General features: G+C 41.2%; 3 protein-coding genes across 3 annotated transcripts; 1 reads left to right on the top strand and 2 right to left on the bottom strand.

The window, feature by feature from the left end:
• LOC149107083 (uncharacterized) lies at positions 1–13,322 on the bottom strand. The gene is made up of 3 exons (XM_089296872.1): positions 13,303–13,322; positions 2,774–2,818; positions 1–1,028 (listed from the first exon to the last, which is right to left on the bottom strand). Exon 3 carries the CDS (start codon positions 450–452, stop codon positions 63–65), a length of 390 nt encoding a protein of 129 aa, XP_089152998.1. The 5' UTR covers positions 453–1,028; positions 2,774–2,818; positions 13,303–13,322; the 3' UTR covers positions 1–62.
• LOC110045914 (protein phosphatase 2C-like domain-containing protein 1) lies at positions 8,572–12,800 on the top strand. Its single transcript, XM_020751571.2, has 2 exons — positions 8,572–9,556; positions 10,207–12,800. The coding sequence occupies exons 1-2, from the start codon at positions 8,764–8,766 to the stop codon at positions 11,592–11,594; spliced, it is 2,181 nt and encodes a 726-aa protein (XP_020607230.2). The 5' UTR covers positions 8,572–8,763; the 3' UTR covers positions 11,595–12,800.
• On the bottom strand, positions 12,686–24,642 carry LOC110045916 (uncharacterized). Its single transcript, XM_020751575.2, has 5 exons — positions 24,044–24,642; positions 22,437–22,620; positions 16,023–16,921; positions 15,213–15,373; positions 12,686–13,399 (listed from the first exon to the last, which is right to left on the bottom strand). The coding sequence occupies exons 1-5, from the start codon at positions 24,387–24,389 to the stop codon at positions 13,331–13,333; spliced, it is 1,659 nt and encodes a 552-aa protein (XP_020607234.2). The 5' UTR covers positions 24,390–24,642; the 3' UTR covers positions 12,686–13,330.
• Positions 24,643–24,654: the final 12 nt, after the last annotated feature.

Below are 24,654 nucleotides of genomic sequence, written 5' to 3' on the forward strand. Positions count from 1 at the left end.
TACATTCTCTCGTTAAAGGATCTTTATTAGTTTTTGTTACAGGCATGAATAAAAATGTTTTTTCACTCCTCTGATTCTGGTGGTGGTGTTTTTACAATTTGTTTGACAAATGCTCGGTACGCCAACTCGTCTCGGTCCTCCCAACTGCTCTTCCACGCTTCCCATCCGTCCTCAAATCCCTCCGGCAACTTCTCCAAACACACAGGGTCTTTAAACGAGATGGACTGGTCAGCAAGCATCTTCTCAGACAGCATTTTTCTGAACCTCATCACCTCATCCGTCAGCTTCGTCACCTCTTTCTTCAGGAGGGCATCCATAGCGTGAGAAACGGCGCATTTCATTATCTTTCCAAGAATACCGTCATGAACAGCATCCATCACCCTCGCGGCAAGTTCTTCTATCTTCTCTTCAGAAACACTATTCACCTTCGTCTTGCTCTCCTCTGAAGACATCTTCTAGTCGCCGATCTCAAAAACAACAATGACAAACTCACACACTCACCACCCTTTTATTTTCCACCTCCGAACCTCGATTTCAGGCATTGGCTAGCGCCTTATTTGAGCACGCGCATGACCTGGATGCAAAAGACTGCTGACGCCACTGCAGGCGCATATTTAAAAACACGTCCACCATCTTGTTTATGCAAATCGAAAATACTGCCCTCTGATTGGTCGAGAGCCTTTTTTAATGATATGCACGGCCTTCTGATTGGTTACCACCCCTATTAACGTCCTATACTACTCTTGACGATATCGAGGCACGTTTGTACCACCTTCATACTCTGAGTGCAACAATCCCAAAAATTAGAACAGCACGCAATAAAATCATCATCTCTGCGATCGTCTGCGCGATTACCAGCTTCTGGGAAGGGGGCAGTTACTACTTTGATCACATCATCTCTGCGATCGTCTACGCGATTACCAACCTCTGGGTAGGGGGCAGGTGCTACTTTGATCACATCATCTCTGCGATCGTCTACGCGATTACCAACTTCTGGGTAGGGGGAAGGTGCTACTTTGTTCATTTTGCTGAAAGTGTCAAAAATAAGACCGTAAGCAGAAAAAGTGTTTGTCACAGTGCTGGGCAATTAAGAAAAAGCACTCTAAAGCTAGAGGAAAGCTGAAGTGTACGTCATTCCTCTGAGACAGACCCTGTCCTGAGATTTTTGTCCATCGTAACCTATTCTATTAACAAAACAAAAACTTGCGCTTCCCGTACTCGTTTAGGAGAGGCAGCAGCTTGTATATTCGAATAATTCCATAGTAGTTCCATGATCATGAATATATATTTGTACGATTTCTTCCCAAATTCACGTATTCGGAGCCTGTTTCTTATTCTACATTTGGAATTGCTCTGTATTTATTCATTCCACAGACAGAACGATATTGCTCAACTCAAAAAAAAAAGAAAAAAGAAAAATGGTAGGTCAACTCTTTAGCAAGCTCTACAGGCCATAACGAGAAAGCCGCCATCTTTTGAATGTGTATTCTTACTGGCATATTCACTCGTGAATATGCCAGTAAGAATATACATTCAACTATGGTCACTGCTAAAAGCAGCTGTTGGTAGTTTACCTAATCCTTCAGCACGAGAACAACTAGTTATCTCAATTCACAAAGAAACAAGAAATATACCAATGTACAATAAAATCCACTGTTAGCATTATTGTGACTGACAGCGATGTGTAGCATATTCGCTGATTGACATAAGAGGTGTCCACTAATGGGAGTTTGCAAACGAAAAAGTCCAAACCATCCCCCTAAAGAGTGTTCGCGTCTTCCTGCAAAAATTGTCACTTACGCCGAATGAACAATCTACAGTAGGGCCTTAAAAGTAATTGGTGCCATTACCATAGTTCTATTGGTTCTATTACTATAATACTATATACTATATTTGTTCTGTTACAGCAACGGTAGAAATCCTCTTTGAAGGTCCTATCAATACTGATCCTCCTATGACATACAGTGACGTGTTGTATACTGTAGAAAAGGCATTGTGACAATTTGTTTTAATTCCAAGTGAAAAAAGAATTCTAAACCGGAACTTATGCACGTGCATAATACAGGGACAAGATTTAGTGAGTAAAAGGGACCAAAAGCATAGATATTTCTTTAAAGGTAACAGATAAAAACCTAATAGTATTGGTTTTATAACCTAATCCATTTAGCATTTCATTCCTGAAACGTTAATATAAACCACAGGGATCTCACCAAGAGGTGTATGATGAAAACTGAAAAGATAATAAGAGGAAAATTTCGCAAAATTCTTCACTAAGAAAGCAACAAAAAAATTCTCAATCTCGATACCATAATTACTCTTAAGTTCCCCATATTCTCGAGACCCCACCCCTTCCTCGCACTCAGTAGTCTCAGGATTACTCTCCTACTGATTAAATAACGTTTAAATGAATTTGTAAGCTCTCATTTTTGTTGGAAAACATTGACATTGATTCGTCGAACTTATAAAGTTTGATACCTCATATCCAGGGTTAAATACCGCCCCCTCCCCCCCCCCCCCCCTCTTTCTGTCAAGCCTCCTCCCACCTCCTCTGAAAAATGAGTGGTTGGAAAAAGGACGTACTAGTGGGATCATAAAACATTCCTTTGAGAATGGAATTCTACACTACTGTGAAAACAATTATTATCTTCTCGCTTTTTACAACAAGTTAGAAAAGATAGAAAGCAACTGCACACCTTAAAGATCACTGCGAAGTCGATATCTCCAACCTAAAAGGGTAGTCCTCATTTTAAGTTTAATTAATAGTGTCTATTACCTCACAGACAAATCGATCTCTCCTTCTGTTTCCTAAACTTCCGCGCTGAAAGAAATCCAACCCAAAGTTAAACAGAATCAAAAAAAGATCCATGATTCAAAAAGATTCTACCATTATTGCCTACATCTGAAGGCCTATGCAAGCGTTTGCAACATTCTGAGGACGAAATTTGTAGCGTCGTTGTATGTTGCTTCATTAATTTGGAATGCTTTAAACAGGTCCCGACGTCTCCTTTCTTGTGTAATCACTGAGGTAATATATCAAACACGAAAAGCCGTGTTTGACCACATTTTCAAACACCAAGAAGGGAGTTGAAAATATGAAGCGCAGCGGAGTATTTTTGACGAACTTCCAGGCGTTTGGAAATGTGACCAAACACTGTCTTGAGTGTTTGATATATCTTCTCAATCAAAACTAAAGCTAAGGAGAAAACGGAGAAATAAAATCGTAAAAATCTATGCTAATTAAGATCAAATATCTAAACACCCCCACGGTCACGATCTCCGTTGTTTAAACTTGATGAATCATTAAGGAGTTTGAGAAGCGCAGACGAAAAATGCTTCGTGCGTTCCCGACAGAGTTGGATTCGTTCATGTGCTCATCGATCACTCCTTGGCCATGGACAACGAATCCATGGAGAGTTTGATTCAGCATTTTGCGTTTAATTGCAAATATTGCACCATCCAAGGTGTTTGCACGATTCTTTAGTTTAACGCAACACTTATCTAATGTCAGAAAGAATTCGCCCTTATATATTAACAAAACGGACAAAAATGTTGCTTATTCGAAATGAACACGAAATATTTTCATCTCAAGCATTGGAAAGTTTCATACTGGGTTTGATTTTTTGGAAACGGGTAAAACGCCGAGTGTGGCCTTGGTATATCTATTTATGACCACTTTGGCATCTTGGTCACTGATTCTCCTGACCTTCATTGTGAAATCGAAGTTAAAAAACTATCCTTCCCTCACTGTAAACAGAAGTAGCGAAAAGCTTTTGCTTTACAACTAAAAAGTAAAGGGCTACTTGGCAACAAACAGCTTAGACGTTGCATAGTCCAAACGAATGATTAATTGTATTAAGAAAAGCTCATTGAAAAGGATATAAAAGCCGAGGTCGCTGGGTAAAATTAGCGTAGTCCGTCGTTGATTGGCTCTTGAGAGGGCATCGCTACTGAAGCGCGAGTTTAAAAATGGAAGACATGACGAGTGCTGTCGGGCGCAACAAGCGGATAACTCCTGAAATTGCTACAAGAGCCTTCTCACACAAATTGATGATGGCAATACAAATTGTTAATGGCGATAACTAACTAAATCTAACCCTCATCTTGTGCAATTATTCAATTAACAAAAGTCTGACAAGGGTAAAGTGGTGACAGGTTTCGTTTACTATAAAATATGCGCGTTATTGCGCAATTTATGGATGAATACAAAACTTCCGCGTTTCTCGGTGGGTGTCGATCAGTAAGTAACCGCACAGACATTACTGGTAGCTACAGAAAATAATACGTAGTATTAGGATATAAAGTCATACGCTTAAAAGAATGAAGTATTCAGTCGAAAATCTGCACGATAATCAACAGAAGAGGGTCATAACAGAAAACCAACAAAAGAGCGCAGAATTACTCAATGCACTGCTCGATCCCTTTTCACATCTTGTGTTTTTTACATTTGAAATAATTTTGTGGAGGTTACAGACTTAACCCCGTCTCTTCCATCTTCCATGCCAATTCGACGCCTCCTTTTCGCTCTTCTTTAACACTTAACAGGACTTCGGGCATGAATACAGATGCTTAATCCGCATGCGTTGGAATACTCCCCAGTGTCCAAGTTCACTAGCTCCCTCGTGGTGTAAGCCGCTTCAATCTATCTTACAATCTTACCTTCCTGATCTCCACGGTTCTTCTCACTCCCTGCGCTCCTCAGTCCTTGTTTTAATTCCAAAAACTGTCCGTTTTGGTTCAAGATCTACTAGATCAATGAATAATTTTGCATGCAGAATCACTAAATGAGTCAAGAAACATGCAGTGAACACTTTGATTTGATTTTGACGAGTTAATTACGTATTCACCAATCAGATGTGCCGCATCTTGCGGTTTATTTCGAGAAGAAACCGCAAGAAACAAAATGTTTGTCTCGATCAATCAAGAAACTCTATGCTTCGCGTTTCTATCATAAAAAGGCTCCTTCCAACTGTAGCTTTTTTGTAGATAGACAATGTAACAATAATTACCTAATTGACTACTCCACCAATGGGGCTTTTCAGGGCATCGTTTAAGAACGGTGCCTACTAAATACAAGGGTTTTTGCGCAAGGTTAGGACTACGCGGAAAAAGTAGATGGAATCCACAAAGAAAAATTGGGGTAGCCACGCATTTTTTCGAGATAATTAATCTTTATGACCACTTTGGCATCTTGGTCACTGATTCTCCTGACCTTCATTGTGAAATCGAAGTTAAAAAACTATTCTTCCCTCACTGTAGACAGAAGTAGCGAAAAGCTTTTGCTTTAAAGCTAAAAAGTAAAGGGCTACTTGGCGACAAACAGCTTAGACGTTGCATAGTCCAAACGAATGATTAATTGCATTACGAAAAGCTCATTGAAAAGGATATAAAAACCGAGGTCGCTGGGTAAAATTAGCGTAGTCCGTCGTTGATTGGCTCTTGAGAGGGCATCGCTACTGAAGCGCGAGTTTAAAAATGGAAGACATGACGAGTGCTGTCGGGCGCAACAAGCGGATAACTCCTGAAATTGCTACAAGAGCCTTCTCACACAAATTGATGATGGCAATACAAACTGTTAATGGCAATAACTAACTAAATCTAACCCTCATCTTGTGCAATTATTCAATTAACAAAAGTCTGACAAGGGTAAAGTGGTGACAGGTTTCGTTTACTATAAAATATGCGCGTTATTGCGCGATTTATGGATGAATACAAAACTTCCGCGTTTCTCGTTTCTGGTAGTTATTCATCAAGTTTAAACAAAGGAGATCATGACCGTGGCGGTGTTTGGATATTTGATCTTAATTAGCATATACTTTTACTTTTTTTAGATTTTTTTTAACAGTTAGTGGTTAGCGATATGCTGCTATTCTAGTGTTCTCGGTTTAAGTACAGGTTCATTAAACTTGATTTGGTCACAGTAAGAAAATTTTGCTTTCATTTTAGTCGTGTACTTGGTAGCGTAGTTGATTGCGTCAATAGAGAGATTAAGGTGGCTCTACAGGGTAATCATTTATGGCGTTGCGCGCGCAAGTGTTATGTTTTGAATGCTGTTTTTGCATCCGCTTTCGCACCTAGTCCTCTCAAACTTATTACATGTAATAAGCAATGATTAAATAGTGTTTTGCTATCATCTCTGTTAAAATTTTGGGATTTAGTCTTAAATAATAAATGCCCAAACAAAAGTGTTTTTTGCCGTTTTTATGGCTTTATTTGTGATTTTCATGAATTTCCTTCCGTGAAATCTTCCAACATTTTTACATCACATCGCTTCCAGCGGGATACGAATTTTAAAAACGAAAAAAGTAGGTTTTGTAAAGGTATTTTCAAATCTATGTCTTTTACTGCTGCAAAAAATCTGGTCTTATAGATTTCCCTGAAAAACGAGCTCCGACTAAAGTAAAATATTTTCTACCAATCTGGCAAATTTTACGGAATTTCACCGAAGGAAACGCGAGAAAATTCACTGTCAGTTTTGCTTTTTGTGCTCATGTTGACGTAATAAAATATCGAAAAACACTGACGTTTTCCCTTGAGCGCGCGCAGATTACTTCCTCAGCGCACGCGCGATCGTAAAACTATAGGAAGCCACCTTAAGCTTGACGTTACGTCAAACGGCAAACGACAGAAACGAAACTTTTGCCGTCTGTCTTCAGCTGTCTGTACAGTAGAGTGAAAATATTTGTATTTGCGGTGAATAGTAGAAGACATTTTTTGTATTTTGTGTGATTTATTTAAGGATTACAAGAAAAGAATAAAAAATCAGTAACCTTCGCCTGCTATCTCCCTTGCTGTTTCTGGTCGCCCTGGATTGGGTGACGAGGACAGCCTTTGACAGGAAAAGAGGTATTCAGTGGACCTTTACGACATCATTAGAAGATCTTGACTTTGCCGATGATCTGGCCCTACTGTCGCACAGAATACAGGATATGAGGGATAAGACACGAACCTTGGAGGTACAAAGTGCGAAGGTAGGCCTGAAGATCAATGCCACCAAGACAAAGCTGATGCGTATTGGTACCAAACGTGGTGATGTTGTGTCGGTAGCTGGGAAGCGGGTTGAGGAAGTGGATGAGTTCACATACCTTGGGAGCATTGTAAGCAAGAAGGGAGGCACTGACGAGGACATTCAGGCACGAATTGGAAAGGCAAGACAGGCATTTGCGATGCTGAGACCAATATGGCGATCCACGGCACTAACAACCAAGACCAAGCTGAGAGTCTTTGGGACAAATGTGAAGGCGGTGCTCTTGTATGGTTCTGAAACTTGGAGGCTGACCAAGGGATTGGAGCAGAAGTTGCAAGTGTTTATCAATAAGAGCCTGAGGAACATCTTGCGGATTTGGTGGCCTAGAAAAATCAGCAACAAGGACCTTTGGAGTCAAACAGGGCAACGACCGATAGAGGAAGAGATAAGACAGAGAGCTTGGGGCTGGATCGGCCACACACTGAGGAAACCAGATGGACACGTAGTCAAGAGGGCACTAGAGTGGAACCCACAGGGGAAGCGAAAGAGAGGGAGACCCCAAAACAGCTGGAGGCGCACGAGAATGGCAGAGTTGGCGGCGAAGCATGTTACGTGGAATGAGGCAAAAGGCACTGCACAAAATAGGGTTAGGTGGCGCGCGCTAGTTGAGGACCTATGTTCCACTTAGGAACGAAGAGGATTAAGTAAGTAAGTAACCTTCGCCGTTTGCCGTCTGCCGTAATAACCCAGCGCGCGCGTGGCGCTCAAACCATGTCTTGCGTGGTGCGCAAAACGTGTGCGCACTAACAAAAGTAGGCACCAGCCTTAATAAGCAAACCACAAGGTGCAAACCGACAACCCGGGACGTCGCATAGTTTCATCTAACGGCCACCCTACTGTACAGAACGCATTTTACAATTCACTATTGATCCAACTTATACCAGCACGATCATCGATCCGGTTGCTTGCTTAAACATTTTATAGTGAAAAAGGTGAGCCTTCCCGTATAGGCCGTTATAGGGCGTACCCCTCCCCCGGGTGTATATCAAAGGATTTAACGAGAATAAAAAAAATTAATAAAATACACAGAAAAAGGATATGATACTCGGACATTCGACATCTCGTTAGACCCTCGTTAGGGATATGCTTGAATTGACAGGGATTTTGCCAGTTGAACTGATTATCTCGACTAACTAATCAAACAGCTTAAAGAAAGATCGTATAACCTTTCACGCTATCGATTAGAGAATGTAAAAGAACAGAGGGTTTATATTTCTTCGAATTTTTTTTGTGTGTGCCTGTTTTCACATTTGCCATGGTTTTGTTCTGTCTTCTCGAAAGGAACGAACGACTTTGTTGTCTTACTAATCTGAAAATGACAGTCGCATCTTGTATACATTTGTGTTCATATAACAATGGTAATCTCAAAGACCTCAAATACTTACAACTTTTTACAAGTGGGAAGTATAAATTGTGAAATTAAAATGCCTGAGTCACAGCACGATCACTTGAATTTTCAAGCACGAGTAAATGTTACCAAAATTATATTTGCATAAAATACGCTGGCCCATATTAATGGTGCAATATCAATGCCTTAAGACAGAAAACAAAGATTAGTTAAAGTTGAATAATCCTTGGATTATAAAAAGAGCATTAGCAACTAATGTCGCAGCGGGGGAATTCATCACCATGGTTACGTCTTGCTCCAAAGCCTGGGATAATTGAGAGCTAAATTATCGAGACAATAGTTCGAACCACCTTTGTTCCAATATTTGAACCCCAATTACCCCTTAAAACAAATGGCTGACAGTCTAAATTACCGCAGATCCAAATTCCGTATGGTACAAACAAATCGTTTTGTGTTACGATGGTTCAATTTGAACGAGGCGCCAAAAGAAACAAGTACGGCGAGCACCGCTGTGGCTGCGAAGAGACGAGTCTCCAAAATGTCCAAGCGATCACAAAGAGAGGCTTTGAAGACAAAAAGAAAGCCCTTTGCTATGGGCGTAACCAACAGAGGTACAGAGAATAAAACCGAATTAAACAAGGTCGGCAAAACAGATACGCAACCACAGGCAGCGATAACAGTGAATTTAATTTCGCGTAAACCCATCAACACTGATGAAGAAATGGAGGACATTGGAGAGGACTTAGAAGGCGAACAACGAGAGGCTGCCAAAGACGGTGAGGAGGAACACGACGAACCGGACGGCAGCGATGTAGAAACTTTGGACTTCTTCAGTGAATCGTCCGGCGAGTTATCCGACGAGTTAATTTTGCTACCGAATATCTTAATCCCTTGTACAAAGTGCGGTGACGTGATTAACATCTGTCGTCTGCCATGTCATCGGAATTTACACTCAGCTTTACAGACTCTCAAATATTCGCAGGATCAGAGGCCAAAGAATATCAACGCATTGGTCAGACGAAGAAAACTTTTGATCAAACAGCAGCAAGATGCGAGCTCGAAGAACAGACAAGATCCCTTCGGAGACAAGCATTTGCATAAATTAAACACCGCATTTGAAGTGCTACGAATCGAACTACAGGGGAACACGGATCTCAGATACCTTGCTGATCGAATTATTGAAGGTATGTAGGTGAAAAACGTGTTTTCAATCGATCTACGAGTAGATTTTTCACATTCGAGAACGTTATGGTTTTTGCATCAGTAAACCTAGAGGTTTCAATCGAAATATCGTGTAATCAATTTCACAGACACAAGAAAAACAGAAACAAAAGAACACCATTTTAATTATCGTTAATTGTTAACATTTCCTAAACGATTTATTTATCAAGTTCTAAATTGTTTGTACATTCAATCTGATTTCATTACTTAAGATAGCGAACTTTTTGCATTATGTATTCGGTTTTCATGGTTTAATCACTACATTTGATTTGCGTGACTTAATATTTGCGTAACCTGAATAACAAAACAAATTGCTCATTTCACCTTGAAATTGATTTGACTTGGAAAAAAACTTCTTGAGGATTATTTGTGGCGCGCCTGTGGCTTGCGTTACAGATTTGGTCCCAGTGCAACACGCAAAAAAGCATTTCAATTTTTTCCGCTCGGTGTTAGGTCCGAGTTTTAATGCCAGGCGATTGACGCGATTTGGAAATAATGAAATCGTTTGTTTGTTTGCATCTGTTAATCCGTGGTTTGTATTATTCAAAGTCATTAGCATTTAAGAAAAAACTCGAGTGTGACTCAAGTATTCCACTTTGTTTTCCGATTGTAGAGATAAAATTAACAGGCGAAGGTTTCGACTTGTCCTGTACCACCGCGGTTGGCATTTGCGAAGAAGCCAACAAAAGATGGAAAAACATGGAGGACGTTCACATCTTCCAAGACAACTTTCTCAACCATGTAAACAGCGCATTCTTTGCTATCTACGACGGTTACAGCGGCAAACACACGGCAGAAAAGTGCAGTCGGCATCTTCACGTGTTCTTAAAAGAGGAACTCGACTCCATTATGACGCAAAAACAAACCAGACCAACGAAAAAAGAGATGACTTCTGCCTTTCGAAGTTCTTTTTCCAAAACTGAAAGGTTGTTGGTTGCGTCTGAAGAGGAGCGGTCGCAAAGTAGATGGAGTGGTTGCTCGGCCGTTACTTGCGTGTTGACAGATGACATGTGTTTTATTGCAGATGCGGGGAACGTGGGAGCCATGTTGCTACGAGATAACGATATCGTGAAAGTCCTCACGCACAAGCACGATTTGTACAACAAGAAGGAACGTGAACGGGTCAAGAAATCAAGCGGGGTCATTGTCAAGACCGAAAAATGCGCCCTCATAAACGGGGCCCTGAGCGTGACAAGGGGCATTGGGAGCATCGGTGATATGGCCTTAAAGAAATGCGTCATTAATGAGCCTGGTGTCAAGATTGTTTCTTTAGATCCTTCGGATCAGCTTTTGATTTTCGCCTCAGGTGGGTTTTGGAAAATGTTTTCCTACGAAGAAACGACTCACCTTGTGAACGGATTTTTCGGTCAAATAAGAAAGGAAGCGAAACAACAAATTATTACAGGCAAAAAGATGAACAGAACTACCTCTGAAACGAAAACACAACACCAAATCGACGCAGAATATCACACTGAGCTCTTCTCAAAGACCGCCGACCCAGCTAATAATATTTCTGGTTCGTCCGATTTCTTCAACAAAACTGAAAGAAAACTAACACACAGTAAGAGCGAAGAAAACTTAGACATACTTGCAGCGTATCATCAAGATAATTTTTGCGCTACAACCGAGGAGAACAATTCCATGAACACTGACAACGAATTGACATACACAAATGATATGACATGCCGGAACAATGACGTAAACTATGACGTCACCATCCAATATCTACGTCATCACCGCTTTTCTCTGCCGGATAATACAACGCTGCAGCTACTTAAAGGCACGGAGGAGGCGGAATTAACAAGGCCTGAAAAAGCGCGTCTGTTGGCGAAGTGTTTGGCGGAAAGGCTAGTGAAAAGCGCACTGTACGCCGAATCTATGGATAACATCACTGTTTTCGTTGTCCTTTTGCCCGGGTTTTCTATGATTAACTGGCAGATGGTGACACCTGACATCTTGGAAGCGTTAAACGAATTTGTAGACGATGACGATGTTTATTAAGTAATTGCTGCAAAACACGGAAGAATATCAAAGTTAAACGCATACAAGGCTGCTTTCCACAATGTTTTCCAACGAACCGTTGGTTATCACCTCAACAATCTATCTTTTTCTGAGTCAGTTAACATGCTCTTGAAAAGTGCGGCATTTTCTCTTTATTGGCAACGATCACAAAGAAACCAGCCCGGTTAGTATGCAATCAATTTTGTTGGTTTTCCAGTCTTTTCAGTCAATCAATCACCAACAACCACACGTGCAATTTAAAGGCACCGCCCACGCTACGCTGGATAAATTTGAAAACGGTGTTTTCACTCTGAAAACGCATCAAACTGGTTTTCCGTCCACACCACGTCGGAGAAATTTGAAAAACAATCATCGGTTATTACGGATCTGTGTTTGAGAAAAACTTGGGCAGGGAGATCACGTGCTTGTCGTGATGTCATCGTTTTCGAAAAGCTCCGTTTTCAAAATGTTTTCTGTCCACACTAAGCGCAAAGCCGGCGTTTTCAAATTCCTCCTGTTTGAAGAGCGTTTTCGAAACGTTCCGTTTCCGTGAAGGATTAGTGTGGACGGTAGGCCTAACCGTAGACATAAAGCTGCGATTTCAAATTTCTCCGGCGTAGTGTGGGCAACATCTTCTTGTCGCGGATCAGTATGTTGCATTCCAGCTTGAAGCTGATGTTTTAGCGTATTGTCACACGTGTTGCAAGTTGTGGCAACGTGTTGCACAAAGCTGAACTCGTTGGCACTTCGCGCAACATAACATGGTACACAAAAACTTGTTGGGAGATAAGTCGCCTCTTGCACCAAACGTAAAACGCTAACAAACGCTTTTAAGCTGGCAGTGTAACAAGTTAAGTTACACGCAGCAGCTAAATGTTGCTGGTAACGAACTGAATGTAAGGAGCTAAATGTTGCTGGTAAGCGACTTCGACACGTTAATAAAGTTCTTATCTTATGTTATCTTCATCGAGACGTTATGTCGCCTCAGTTCTACTTGAAATCTATTCTAGGTAGAATGTGCGTCGATGAAAATTCCGCACCCCAAGCAAAGCCGGAAATGCATCGAATGAAATATCAAATAAAACAACTCCTTGAGTTGAAAATTAGTAAAAAGTTTTATTGCTTAAAAAGATAAAATATGTCTAACTGTATGTACAATTTTGACAGTACCCGCAAAATAAACTTATTTAAAAAGCTGTATGACAATCAGTCTCTACGAAACTTCATTTATTTTGTTACATTAATTAGGAAGGTTCTCAGTAACTTACGGTCTCTGGATGAACAGTAGTGGGTGACCATTCAAGTGAAAGCTATCGGAGCAGTACTTTCATGTGGTACTGTTTATTATGCTGTACAGGGTGGTTCTAACTTTTAAGTCTGTGGATGTAACCCTAATGTGTGACCATTCAAATGAAAGCTATTGAGCAGTACTTTCATGTGGTACTGTTTATTATGCTGTACAAGGTGGATCAAACTTTTACGTCTGTGAATACATAAACCCTTATGTGTGACTATTCAAGTGAACCCATTGAGCAGTACTTTCATGTGGTGCTGTTTATTATGCGGTTCAAGGTGGTTATAACTTTAATTCTGTTGATGAAATCCCACTCCCAGTGTGTGACCATTCAACTTAAAGCCATTTATTACACCCGCGTAAACGCGTACTTGTCTTCTCTGTTGGTTCACTATTGTAAATGCCATAACTTACTTCTTACTGGGGGAGCTATGGGTTTTAGTTATCTCGCCGCCAACTTGTATTCCTCCACAACAGAGTCCAGAGTGTCAAAAGCGTCCATGAAATCACTCTAAAATCATTGGAATAAAAACACGAGAAAAAGCACCCGGTTAAAGACTTTCATTTACCATCAAATCAAAATGAAGTTGATAATGTCAAGAAAGTACGCTACGTGAGAGCCATACTGGATATATCCATTCTAGGTCTTGACAATACTAATCGAGCTCAGCAAGATCCATACAGAAAAGACCAAGAGTAGATATTTTCCCCAGTATGTTCCCGAGCAGCTTGGTTGATAAGAGATATAAAACACGACTACGTGATCGAATAATAAAGCCAAAGCTATTTTTTAATCTATTAAATCAATTTATCAATTTATCGCATCGCTTCTGGACCTCCGCCTGGCCTGAAATCATTTCGCGCCATCAGTAAACATGTTTAAAGAATTAAGGTCCGGACACAGGTTGCAACTCTACCAACAATATTGTACAAAATCTAAACTTGCCGCGCACAACTGTTGTCCAAGTAGAAACTTGCTCCTCTTTGGCAGCATTGTGCACAATAATTTCAGAGTGTATCTACTATCATCAAAACTGAGCACAATGGCGAAGCACGGCCAATAGCCATTTTCTGTCGTTTAACTATCTAATCGCTAACAAAAACGCGGCTGTTCTCGTCTGAAAGCAAAAGTACTAACTAAAGCAACTTTAGTAGAATTTTACTCGTATAGTAACGGTTGAGTTGTGTCGTCAGCCAGTATGCACCGAGTTGCTGGAGGTCGTCTACAATTTAGAATATCAACGTTTTCTTGTTTCTCCGAAGTTTTGGATAACGTTTGGAAACATTAAAGGATAATTAAATACCTCAAAAGACTAAAAGAAGGGCATTCATTGTTAGTCGACACGAAACTCGAAATTGTTGGAAAAAACTGATGAGCGCGCGCACACAGCTGTAAGTTTCGAATAACAATTCAGTCTGCGCGTTATTGCTAAAGCGTAAAGTTCAACACGACGAAGAGAAATAATTGGAAATCGTTCTCTGAATGATACGTAGTTGGAATTCTACTATGTTGCCGATAGCTAACGGTGAACGCATTTTGAAACTGATGTACGCAAATTGCAGGAGCAGAACAAGATTCTACTTCTGAAAAATTGCGCCAATATAGGTCTTAAAATTTTCTTGAAAAACCATCTCGACGGGTAGGCAACAGCGTCAGAAATTACAGCGTTTGTATGGGAATTTGTAAACTTGAATTCTGAACAGTTTATGAACAGCAATATAAATTCTAAATACTAGACAGAAGACTGCATTTACCAAATCTGAGGGATACATATATGCAGCCGTATGCATGTGCTAGAAAGAGTCCAGTCGCTTTTTTTAATTTCCCATACATTTGTCTATATTTTTTTCCTCGAACTCGGACGCGGCTTACAAGTTCTCGTTGCAAGTGACATGTACAAGATCTCCAAAACTGTGCTTAGATCTATTGCGCTCCGCTAGACGAACGATTTCAAGAGTGAACACACGATGCAATTTAATCATGATGAATGTGGCGGAAACATTGCCTGTGATGATGCACCAGGTGTCCAGGGTCTTATCACACTCCGCTGTGATAAAAGGAAGGACAGATATCTAGTGTTGACCTCGAAAGGCATCGAAAGGGTACAAGTCATTTCAAACTTCATTATTGTGCGAATTGACCAGACTAATTTAAAACAAAAAACAGACCAGCTTCTCCTGCGAGCAACAATGACACACAACACTTTTCTCAGCTTAACAGATTGCTCCTCCGATTTTAAGTACATGTACGAGGTTTCCCGTTTTCCAGAACGTCTTGTTATCCAATTTTCTTCAAATGAAAACATATGTGAGAAGACGGTTACCTTAGAACAACCATGCTTCCAGAACCAATGAAGGTAAGCTCCAGCATCATACATTGCTCTTGATTTTACCATGACATCCTCTAATGTCTCTACAACCTTTGTTGAGTTCAAGCACAAAGTGAGTGACTGAGAATCTTTGGGACCAACGGGATTATATTGACCTGTAAAACAACTCCATAAAGTTAAAAACTTTCTCCAGAGCGAAACAATGGCTAACATGTGTCAAGTAATATATCAAATAAGAAAGACCATGTTTTTAATTTACCACATTTCCAAACACAAAGAAGAGGGCTAGAAATATGACACACAGTATAGTATTTCTGATGCTCTTTTAAGGTGTTTTAAAACGTGGTAAAAACACTGTCTTGAGTGTTTAAAATATCTTCTCACTTGTGGACTCACTCGGCTGCGCCTCGTGAGTCCACAACAAATTTTGACCACTGTGATAACGTGTATCGTTGTTGATAAGAGTACAGACCACGCTAAACCACATCTCGATTTGTTTTTAACCACAATATAAACGTCAAAGAAAATGTTTTTCAGAGTGCGAGCTGAAAAAGGCATTGCGTGACACATTGACGCGAACAGCGTTATCTGGACTCTTATCGAAAACGGCAAATTAGCTAATCAGATTGCGAGATTAGTAGCAATCATGGTAAAAATCTGGTTTGCTAGTTAAGAACGTTTGTTTTAACACGATGAACAATCATTTTGAAAAGAACTTGGCCATATGGCAGGGCTCCCACAACCAATAGTAACATTTTTACCACAGCTGAAAAAAATATGAAAAAAAATTAATATGTTACTCACTGATCCAGAAATCAACTGGAAATGGATTCCACTCCACACATGATAGTGAATTTCGCAGCTTATCTTCAATTTTTGTCCACACCTCTGCAAAAGAGCCTTCATGATCTCCACGAGCAACTAACAGTGAACATATGGTAGAGAATGGCATTCCCTGTCTATCATATCTGCGGATCGAGTGTATGAGAGACTGTGCAAGGCTTTCCCAGGAAACTTTTGACTTGGCAATGTGATGCACTGTGGCAAATTTCTTTGATGGCTCGGCACAAACAGACCGAAGCATCTCCCATGGCTCATTGCCACTTGAAACACCAGCTGCCAGTTGGGATGATAGACAGGTGTCACTCTTGGACATGCGGGTCTCTGAAGAGGAAGGATTTACAATACCTCTGTAGTGTAACAGTGCTGAAGCTGTTGACCTGGGTTGTCTAGTCATCTCAGTGTAGCCATCTAACTCAGATGTAAAAGACGACGTATCCACAAAGTGGTCATCAGACATAACTGATGAGGAAGTTGCAGAGCCAAGACTTCTACCAAACACAGACTTGTAATGACTGACATCAGATCTGTCCCATGATTCATCCAATGAAAATGAAAGCTTCTTAGAAATAGTGTCCGTTTTATTTGATATTCCTCCACCTTTAAGAATTTTTTTCTTTTCTTTCTTGTCATTGGTTACATCTACACCTCCCTTAAACCCCTTCTCCTTAAGTCTTCCCTTTATCCGTCTTGGCTTGCTTCCCAAAGGTTGGAACACGCCAGCAAGACTTGCGGAGATGTAATTGTTCATGTCTCTGAGAGAGATGGAGCCAGAAGGCTTCTGGCGTGATAGCAGACCAGTGTGTGCTGTGATATGGTGGAGAACATCATCATTGCTGAAGAGTAACACTCCATCTGCATGACTGAAGGAGAAAGGAAAAGTCAAGAGTAATTCTTTCTGAATGGGAACAGAACACCACTTTGAATTCTCTTCAGAGGAGATAAGTGACCCAATAAGCTAACAATCCTAGTTTATACATGTACACTAAGCAGTGATAGGCTAATGGTCTAATTAAGAAAAGGTCACTTAAAGATTATTTTAAGTCTGTATATGAGCCAATTGGCCCACTAGGCTGGCACTCATCTCTGGGTTCTGTAGCATTAAGCAACTAGGAGTATCTCTAACCACCCCCCCCCCCCCCCCCTTCCACCCCCCTCCATCTTGGATGGGATGCCTGTCCATTGCAGGGTCACCCCTACCATTTAAATTTGCGGCTATCCATTGAAGCACTGTAAGAGTAAAGTGTCTTTCTTACTCAAAAACATGACACAGTGTCCCTAGCCAGGGCTCAAACCCAGACAGCTCAATCCAGTGTCAAGCGCACTAACCATGAAGCCACTGTGACCCCAACAGTTTTCTTCTATTGATTTACAACTGAGATATTCTTTTCCTTATAGCTTCATCGGGAAGAATTCCCTGTCCTCAAAATTTTGCCAGGTTTATTCTATCTGATCTACTGTACAATCCCATTTGTTTTTAAACCACTAGGAAAAGGATGAAAAGAATCTAATTTTCTTGACCAAGTGTTAATCAATACGTTATTAGCAAGGAATTGGTAAAAGTTACTATTACAAAGAGAACAGACTACTCTTGCTTTGGATTCACTTCCATTTTACACAAGAAAGCCATCTGAGATTTGAACTACAAAAATTTATACAGATCACCCACCACTACTGAGAAAAATGTAGCATCTTTATATTACTCTAACTTGGTTTTAATATTTTGTACACAAGTAAAAAGCAATCGTGAACACAACATAGATCTCTAGAGCTACAAATGCATGCCATCACTATCATGGGAATTTTTCAGCCCTGATCTCAGACTTCCATCTTGTATTAACATTTAGAAAATAGCCCAAAGATAATAAGCCCACTGATTGGTTAACAATTATATTTCTCTAACTTGATAGAAACATAGAACTAACATAAGTGGTGGCATAATGATGGTGCAAACAAAGAGAATTTACATTTTGACTATCAAAGTAAATGAGTTGTTTCCTTATTTTCTCATCACAGAATTTTCTAAAAGAAATATTAACCCTCTAAACGAAAGGCGAAGAAACAAAATACAACAATAAAGTCTGGGGTAAACGGGGAAGGGCTCGGAAGTGATCCCTTCCATTTAATAGAAATTTTTCCCAAGGGAGGAACGACCTAACTCCAGACGAAAAACAGAGAAAGGAAGAAAATCTAAACAAACAAAGCCAGCTGACTAACTGCTTGCATTCTGTCTTTAACTGGGATGTGAATATAAGATCTATAAGCATCTGACTGCCAGTCTCCTAAGCGTTTGATAAGTTCTGCTGGGATTTGAGCTTGAAAGGCCAGAGTGGCCCCGCCTGATCGAAAACTATGTCCGCTAAATTTAGATGGATCCAAGTTCATCGTAATTGCCAATAATTTAAGTAGGGAGTTAAACTTTCCATACGTCAGAGGGAGCAGGCCTCCCTTGGTTGAAGCTGGGATGACAAAGGCTGGGCCTGATAAGGAGGCTGGTACTAAGCTGAAAGCACGCTTGAGAGCTGTATAAGGGCAGAGTGGGTGCTGGGCAACGAGTGGTAAAGGAATAGTCAAAATGCGCTGGCTAAATTGGATTGTTTTTGACCATCTGTTGATAATGATGGCCCAGTCTGTAAAGAAGAGGATGTCTCCTCGACGCAGATGCTTTGCTGGGTTGAAATGTGTTAATCCTCTGCATAGCAAGTTAGCTTTACGTAGGAGGCCGAAGAAAGCCACCAGACAGACTGCCCAAAATGTTGCGTGCAAAGGATCACCTAAGTTTAAGTGATTCTTGAAGGCTAACAGGATCTGAGGCGTAATTGGTTTCTTTTGGGATACTGATAAACCTTTTATACATTTAATTCCCCGAAGTATAGTTGCCAGCTGAAAATTGTTTTTGGTTGGGTCTGCAAGTCCATGTTCAAGATGTAGGATGCGAACTGCATTCAAATAGGCTGGGATGGAGGATGCTGAAAGTGATCTTGCTAGGAAGACTGCGTAGCGGTTAAGGGTTGATACTGATGCTGGGATAGGCTGGTAATCATAGTATACACAAAAGGAGAGGTGTGAGTGCATTTGACTCATATAGGTGGACTTGGTAGTAGGGGCATATACCTGACGCCGGAAATTGATGACTTTGTGGTCAAGTTGCTGCTGATCCTTTGTATCTAAGGAGTGCAAGAGACAATGATGACATGTGAGATTCTAAATCATATGATACAGGGGATTCGGAGAGCCATGCGTGGAACGTTGGCCAGTAGTGTACATTGTCAAGGCGTGAAACTCTACCTGCTAGGGTATTGGTTGTTCCTGGAATGTGTTTGACTAACAGGCTGAAATTGTAATGCTCCTTAAACCAAAACACAGAACGAATCCAGTCCATTGTTACTGGGCAACAGGTTGAACCTGGCTGTCCAACTTGACGACCACTTGATAACCTGACCAAAAGGGTGCCCAACGATGGGCTGCCAAAACGATTGTGAATGTCTCTTTGTAATTGATGTGCAGAGAGCAGAGAGCTGGGTAGTCTAAGGCCCAGTTAACGTACATCCAGTCAGTTTCCCATACGCACCCCCCACCAGACAGGGAAGCATCCGTAAGCACTGCTGTAGGAAGTTCTGGGGTTGCTGAGGGTAACAATGTTTTACAGTTGTGTGCAGGCAAGAGGGAGGTCCACCACAGGAGGTCAGCTCTAGCGCATAAGTTTAAATAAACACGGTGATACGGGCGTTTAACAGCATTTGCCAAGGTGATAAGACCCCTGAGAAACGTGTGGCCCCCTCGAACAACAGGTGCTGTCCAATTGAGCTTGCCAATGAGTCGTTGGAGGTGAAGCTTGGAGCATTTATGTTTTGAACTGGTTTCCTTGAGAACGAATAACAACTCAGATACACGATCTTCTGGTAGGCAGAGTTCACACTTAAAAGCGTCAATTTCAACTCCCAGAAAAACCAGACATTGGGCTGGGAAGACAACTTTTGTCCAGTTGACAGTGAAGCCAAGAGACTCTAGTAAGTTTAGTAGAATGTCAAAAGCTGCTTTGCACTGAAGCTGAGTTGGTTCAATGATGAGGAAGTCGTCCAGGTACGCCTACACAGTATACCCTCTTCGGGCCATCACTCAACAGACTGATTGTGTGAGACGATGAAAAATCATTGGTGAGGCCCTGGCTCCAAAGGGGAGTCACTTATCATAGAGGTAGGTTGAATGTTTAGAGTCCTTGAAACACCAAGACATCCCTGTAACTCGCCAGCTGTCAGGGTGAATACCAACACTTCTGTAAGCGTGTTTTAAGCCAACTTTTGCCAACCAACAGCCTGGTTGAAAGAGGTTTGCTGCATCATCAACAGTAACATACTTGTAATGTTCTAAATCCATGTATGAGTTGGCATTTGCCATTAAGGGTCGGCTGTAATCCATGATTATCCGTAATTCATTTGAGTCCTTTTTAGGTACGGCCCCAAGTGCATTAACGATTATGGGCATGTGGGACTTGTCTGCTACAGCAAAATGGTCTTCTTGAAGACCCTTAACCAGTTGCGCTTCAATTTGATCTTTAGCTCCAGGTTGTAGAGCAGATTTATTGTTGTGTGTAAAGGCATGTGAGACCGTTGAATCAGGAGGGAGTAGCTGAAATCCATTTCTAACACCATCTAGAATAAATTTCATGTCTGGGTCATTTGATAGTTCTGCTGCCCTGGTCCCAAAAATTAAGTCTGTGGAGACCTTGGCTGCTTGGGGCTGCTGCATAGATTCCAAAAAGGCCCCTGCTTTAATAGGTAAACTTTCCCCACACTCTGCGGGACAGCATGTCATTAAGGCGGGATCAGTCCCTGCATGTAACAATGTGGTCAAGATATCTCCTGCTAGTTCTGCCGTTAAAGTACAATTTGGAGAGATCTCTGCAGTGTGGGTTCAGTATTGGGGGTCTTGAGCAGTAGTAGACTGGTGTTGCCATTGTGGGTGGGTTCCCATACATTGTGGTTTGATGCAAACATGATCATATCTACAGGAGGAGCCAAAGCGGCAACCTTCACGCCGTTGGAATTCAAAGCAAACCTGCTTCCCTGTTGCTTGGTTTATAACTGGACGGGACGCTTTGCGAAGAGGTGGACGTGTAGATGTGGGAGTCGATGGATCTGGTCTGTGAAGCGTTTGATGGGATATGAATTGGCTGTCAGATCCCCATTTACAGCTTGTGGCAAATTGCATTTTGTGGTACAAATCATCATACTGCATCCTTTTTGGCAAAGGGTAACACTTCGCTAGTTCAGAAATGTTTGAACTGGACACAATATAATCGAGAATTTCCTAGGTGGACAAAAGAAGCCCATCTTTCATGAGAGTATGCATAATGCGAAAGTTAGCGGCTGACCACTGTGGGAATGAAATTTTGTCAATGGATAGCTTCTTTTCTTGAGAGGATTTTAACACAATTCTAGCATCACCAGAGGTTCCAAGCACGGTCTCCTTATCCTCCTGCAGAACTATGGGGAGGGAACTAATGAAATCAGGTATAAGTAAAGGACGTTTACCTCTTGAAATAGTGGGCTCTAACAGCTGTTGAGCTGGATCCTGCTCCTCTTCAGTTAAACCCAGCAAAACTGGATCTCCCAAAGAGTCCATGAGAGATTTAAGCTCCGATTGAACGGTAGGATCTTGCTGAAGGCTTTTTAAGGTTGGTTTTGCGATAGGATTGGGGGCACTGGGCTGCGCTGAATCTTGCTGTAGCTTCAACAGCTCGAGTTTGGTATGAGTGAGGTCCAATTCTAGCTTCAAGTTCTGGTTTTGAAGATCTTCTACCACTCTCTCTTGCTCTACAGTGGACTGCTCTGCTTTAAATTTTGTCGGAGAGAGGTCTTTGATCATGGACTTGACCTGACTCAGTTCATGTTCAACCGCTTCGCTCATCTGTTGCGGTGTTGATTCTGCTATTAAGCCGTCGATGTCGAAATCTTTCAGTTTAAGCGGAGGTTTTGTTCTCCTGCTGCTCTTTCTAGAAGCCATAGTGTAAACATCAAGATACGTACTGTAAAGAAGAATTCTGGAAAGAAACTTGCGTTGAGTGAAGCTACACTGTGCACAAGCACATGGTGAATGAAGTACGTAGAGCGCATGTCAGAGAAAACTAGTACCAGTCCTCTCCCCCTTCCTCCAGAGTTAAATACAAATAAATGTAATTATTTTAGACGAAAACATGTTCTCCGTGTTTCTGAGTTATAGAAACCCTTGTGAAAGTTTGGGAGAACTCAAAACAATGGGGAGCATTTCTCCTTTTCCCAAACTTCCACTCGTAATTCTATAACTTGACAGAAACACGGTACATGTTTTCTCTTTCTTAATTGGCAAGAATCTGTTTTATCAGACCAATGTACTCACCGCTGTAAGGATGACAAACTGAGAAGTGAGTTGTAATGTTGCAGTGGACTGTCACCAGATGAGTGAGGTGATACAGCAACAGACATGACATGAGCCAAGGGATATGTGTCCCTTATTCTCTCAACCAGGCATGATCCCAAACCAGAGCCAGTACCACCAGTGAGACTATGGATCACAATAGTGCCTTGTGGAGAAAACAACAGATACATGTATTTAGGAAGATGTTACTGGGTGCAGTGTGGAAGTGCAGTAGCCTTACGGTTAGTGCGCTTGCCTCCGCATCGAGTGGTCCGGATTCAAGCCATGACTGGGGAATGTTTTTATGTTATTGCAAAAGACACCTCACTCTCACAGTGCCCCTCTCCAACCTGGTGTATAAATGGGTACCCGCAAACTTGATGCTGGGAGACACCCTACAATGGACAAGAATTGCAACCAGGGGAGAGTACAATACTCCTAGTTGCTTCATGCAACAGAAACAGGAATAAGCTCCAGCCTGATGGGTCACTTGGCTCATATGAAGACTTTACCTACCTACAGAAGGCACATAATGACACTTGAAAGAATTTATTTGAAAAAGAATAATTATATGAAATTCATTTATTTGAATTGCAAAAGAACAAGATTAAATCAGAAGAAAGACCGCATTATGGGTCATGGGTTCAAATCCTGCTCAAGCCTGAACATTTTATTATCAGCTGTTGATATTTACCCAAACTCGCAAGAATACCTGCATATAAACTTTTCCTCTTGCTTAGTAACAGATGAATAATTTTACATTTAAAGTTCTGGTTGAATCTCTTGGTTCACAGCCAAAACTCTCACAACAAAGGTAACCATAATAATAAAACATTAAAAACTGAATAATTGGATAATGCAATTCAAGATGTTTTCATTGCCTTAGCAATCATGCTATATGAGCCATTATACCATGCTCTAGAAATATGCTAAGCATATGTGTAATTTTCTAGGGCATTTTTATTTTTATTTTACTCTAGTTTTCTATATCAAGGGGGCATTTTTGTAATACAATTATTTCACCCACACATGTTGGACTTGAGATGATTATAGCCCACTCAGCGCGACACATCTCATTGGCTATCTAACATCTCATATCCAACTCGCGCTTGTGGAATAAAAGTTGAACAAACTTTGCATGGGTTTCTACAGTTCAAAAAGGAAAATGCAGTACTACACCATGAGATTTTATCACTGTAATCTCCTTTAAATTTATTGCTGATGAAAAGCCCATTAATTGTAGCCTGCATAGCAAACATAAAATGGGAGAGAGAGGAAGAACTCTTGCCCCAGCCCTCCTCCATCCACTTCTATCCCTTCCCCATTAACACCTGTACCATAGACATACTCTCTCCTAGAGTATAAATGAGTACCAACTTGATCTTAGACCACTTGTAACAAAATTGGGGGGGGGGGGAACCTGCCATGGACAAGCATCCCATCTAGGGGTTAGAGCAACAGTCTCTTAGTTGCTTCGCACTCTCAAAACAAAGATAATCACCAGCCTGGCCTGATAACCAATCTGTAGATTTGAAGAACGACTTTAGCCTTCACCCAACTGCGGTGCATACAAAAATTCAGTCGCTTACCAGCATAGTTATCACACCTTTCTACTTCTTTTCTCACAGTTTCCATGGCCCTGTGTAACAAGGATGTTTCTTCTGTTTCTCCACTCAGGCCATGATAACCTAATGCCCAGTTATTTCCTCTTCCTCGCTGACCTGAGATCATATTTCCTTCCCTATACAATCTTCCTGATCTTGTGTCTTCGCGATAATTATGGTTAATGACCTTGGTTTCGCTGTCCACACAGACACATCTTAGTTTGCCATCCCTGTGGCTAAGTGGGTGGGTGTCACTCTTGTCAATCAAGCTCATTAGTTCATGTCCTACTTGATTACCACACTGCCCAACAAGAAGAATGATCGATGACATGGCGTGTAATTAAGAGGTTTGCGATCCTATGCGCTGTTCTTTTCAGGTTCCACAGACAAGATCTTACAAGAAAGCGCAGTTATAAATGACGCTTTACATCTTGGACTCTTAACATTACTGTGTCAATCGACTGGAATATCGCATCTCGTTTTTGTTCAACCGATTGAAAGCTCTTTTTCAATTTCCGCAAGCCTAACAATCATTTTCTCCCGCCATCCCGCCATCTTTATTTCATACCGAGCAAGGGACTGGGCCGACTTAGATA

The sequence above is a fragment of the Orbicella faveolata genome, unplaced genomic scaffold, assembly GCF_042242905.1.
Source record: "Orbicella faveolata isolate gen_17 unplaced genomic scaffold, um_ofav_v1 contig_27, whole genome shotgun sequence".
NCBI lineage: Eukaryota > Metazoa > Cnidaria > Anthozoa > Scleractinia > Merulinidae > Orbicella > Orbicella faveolata.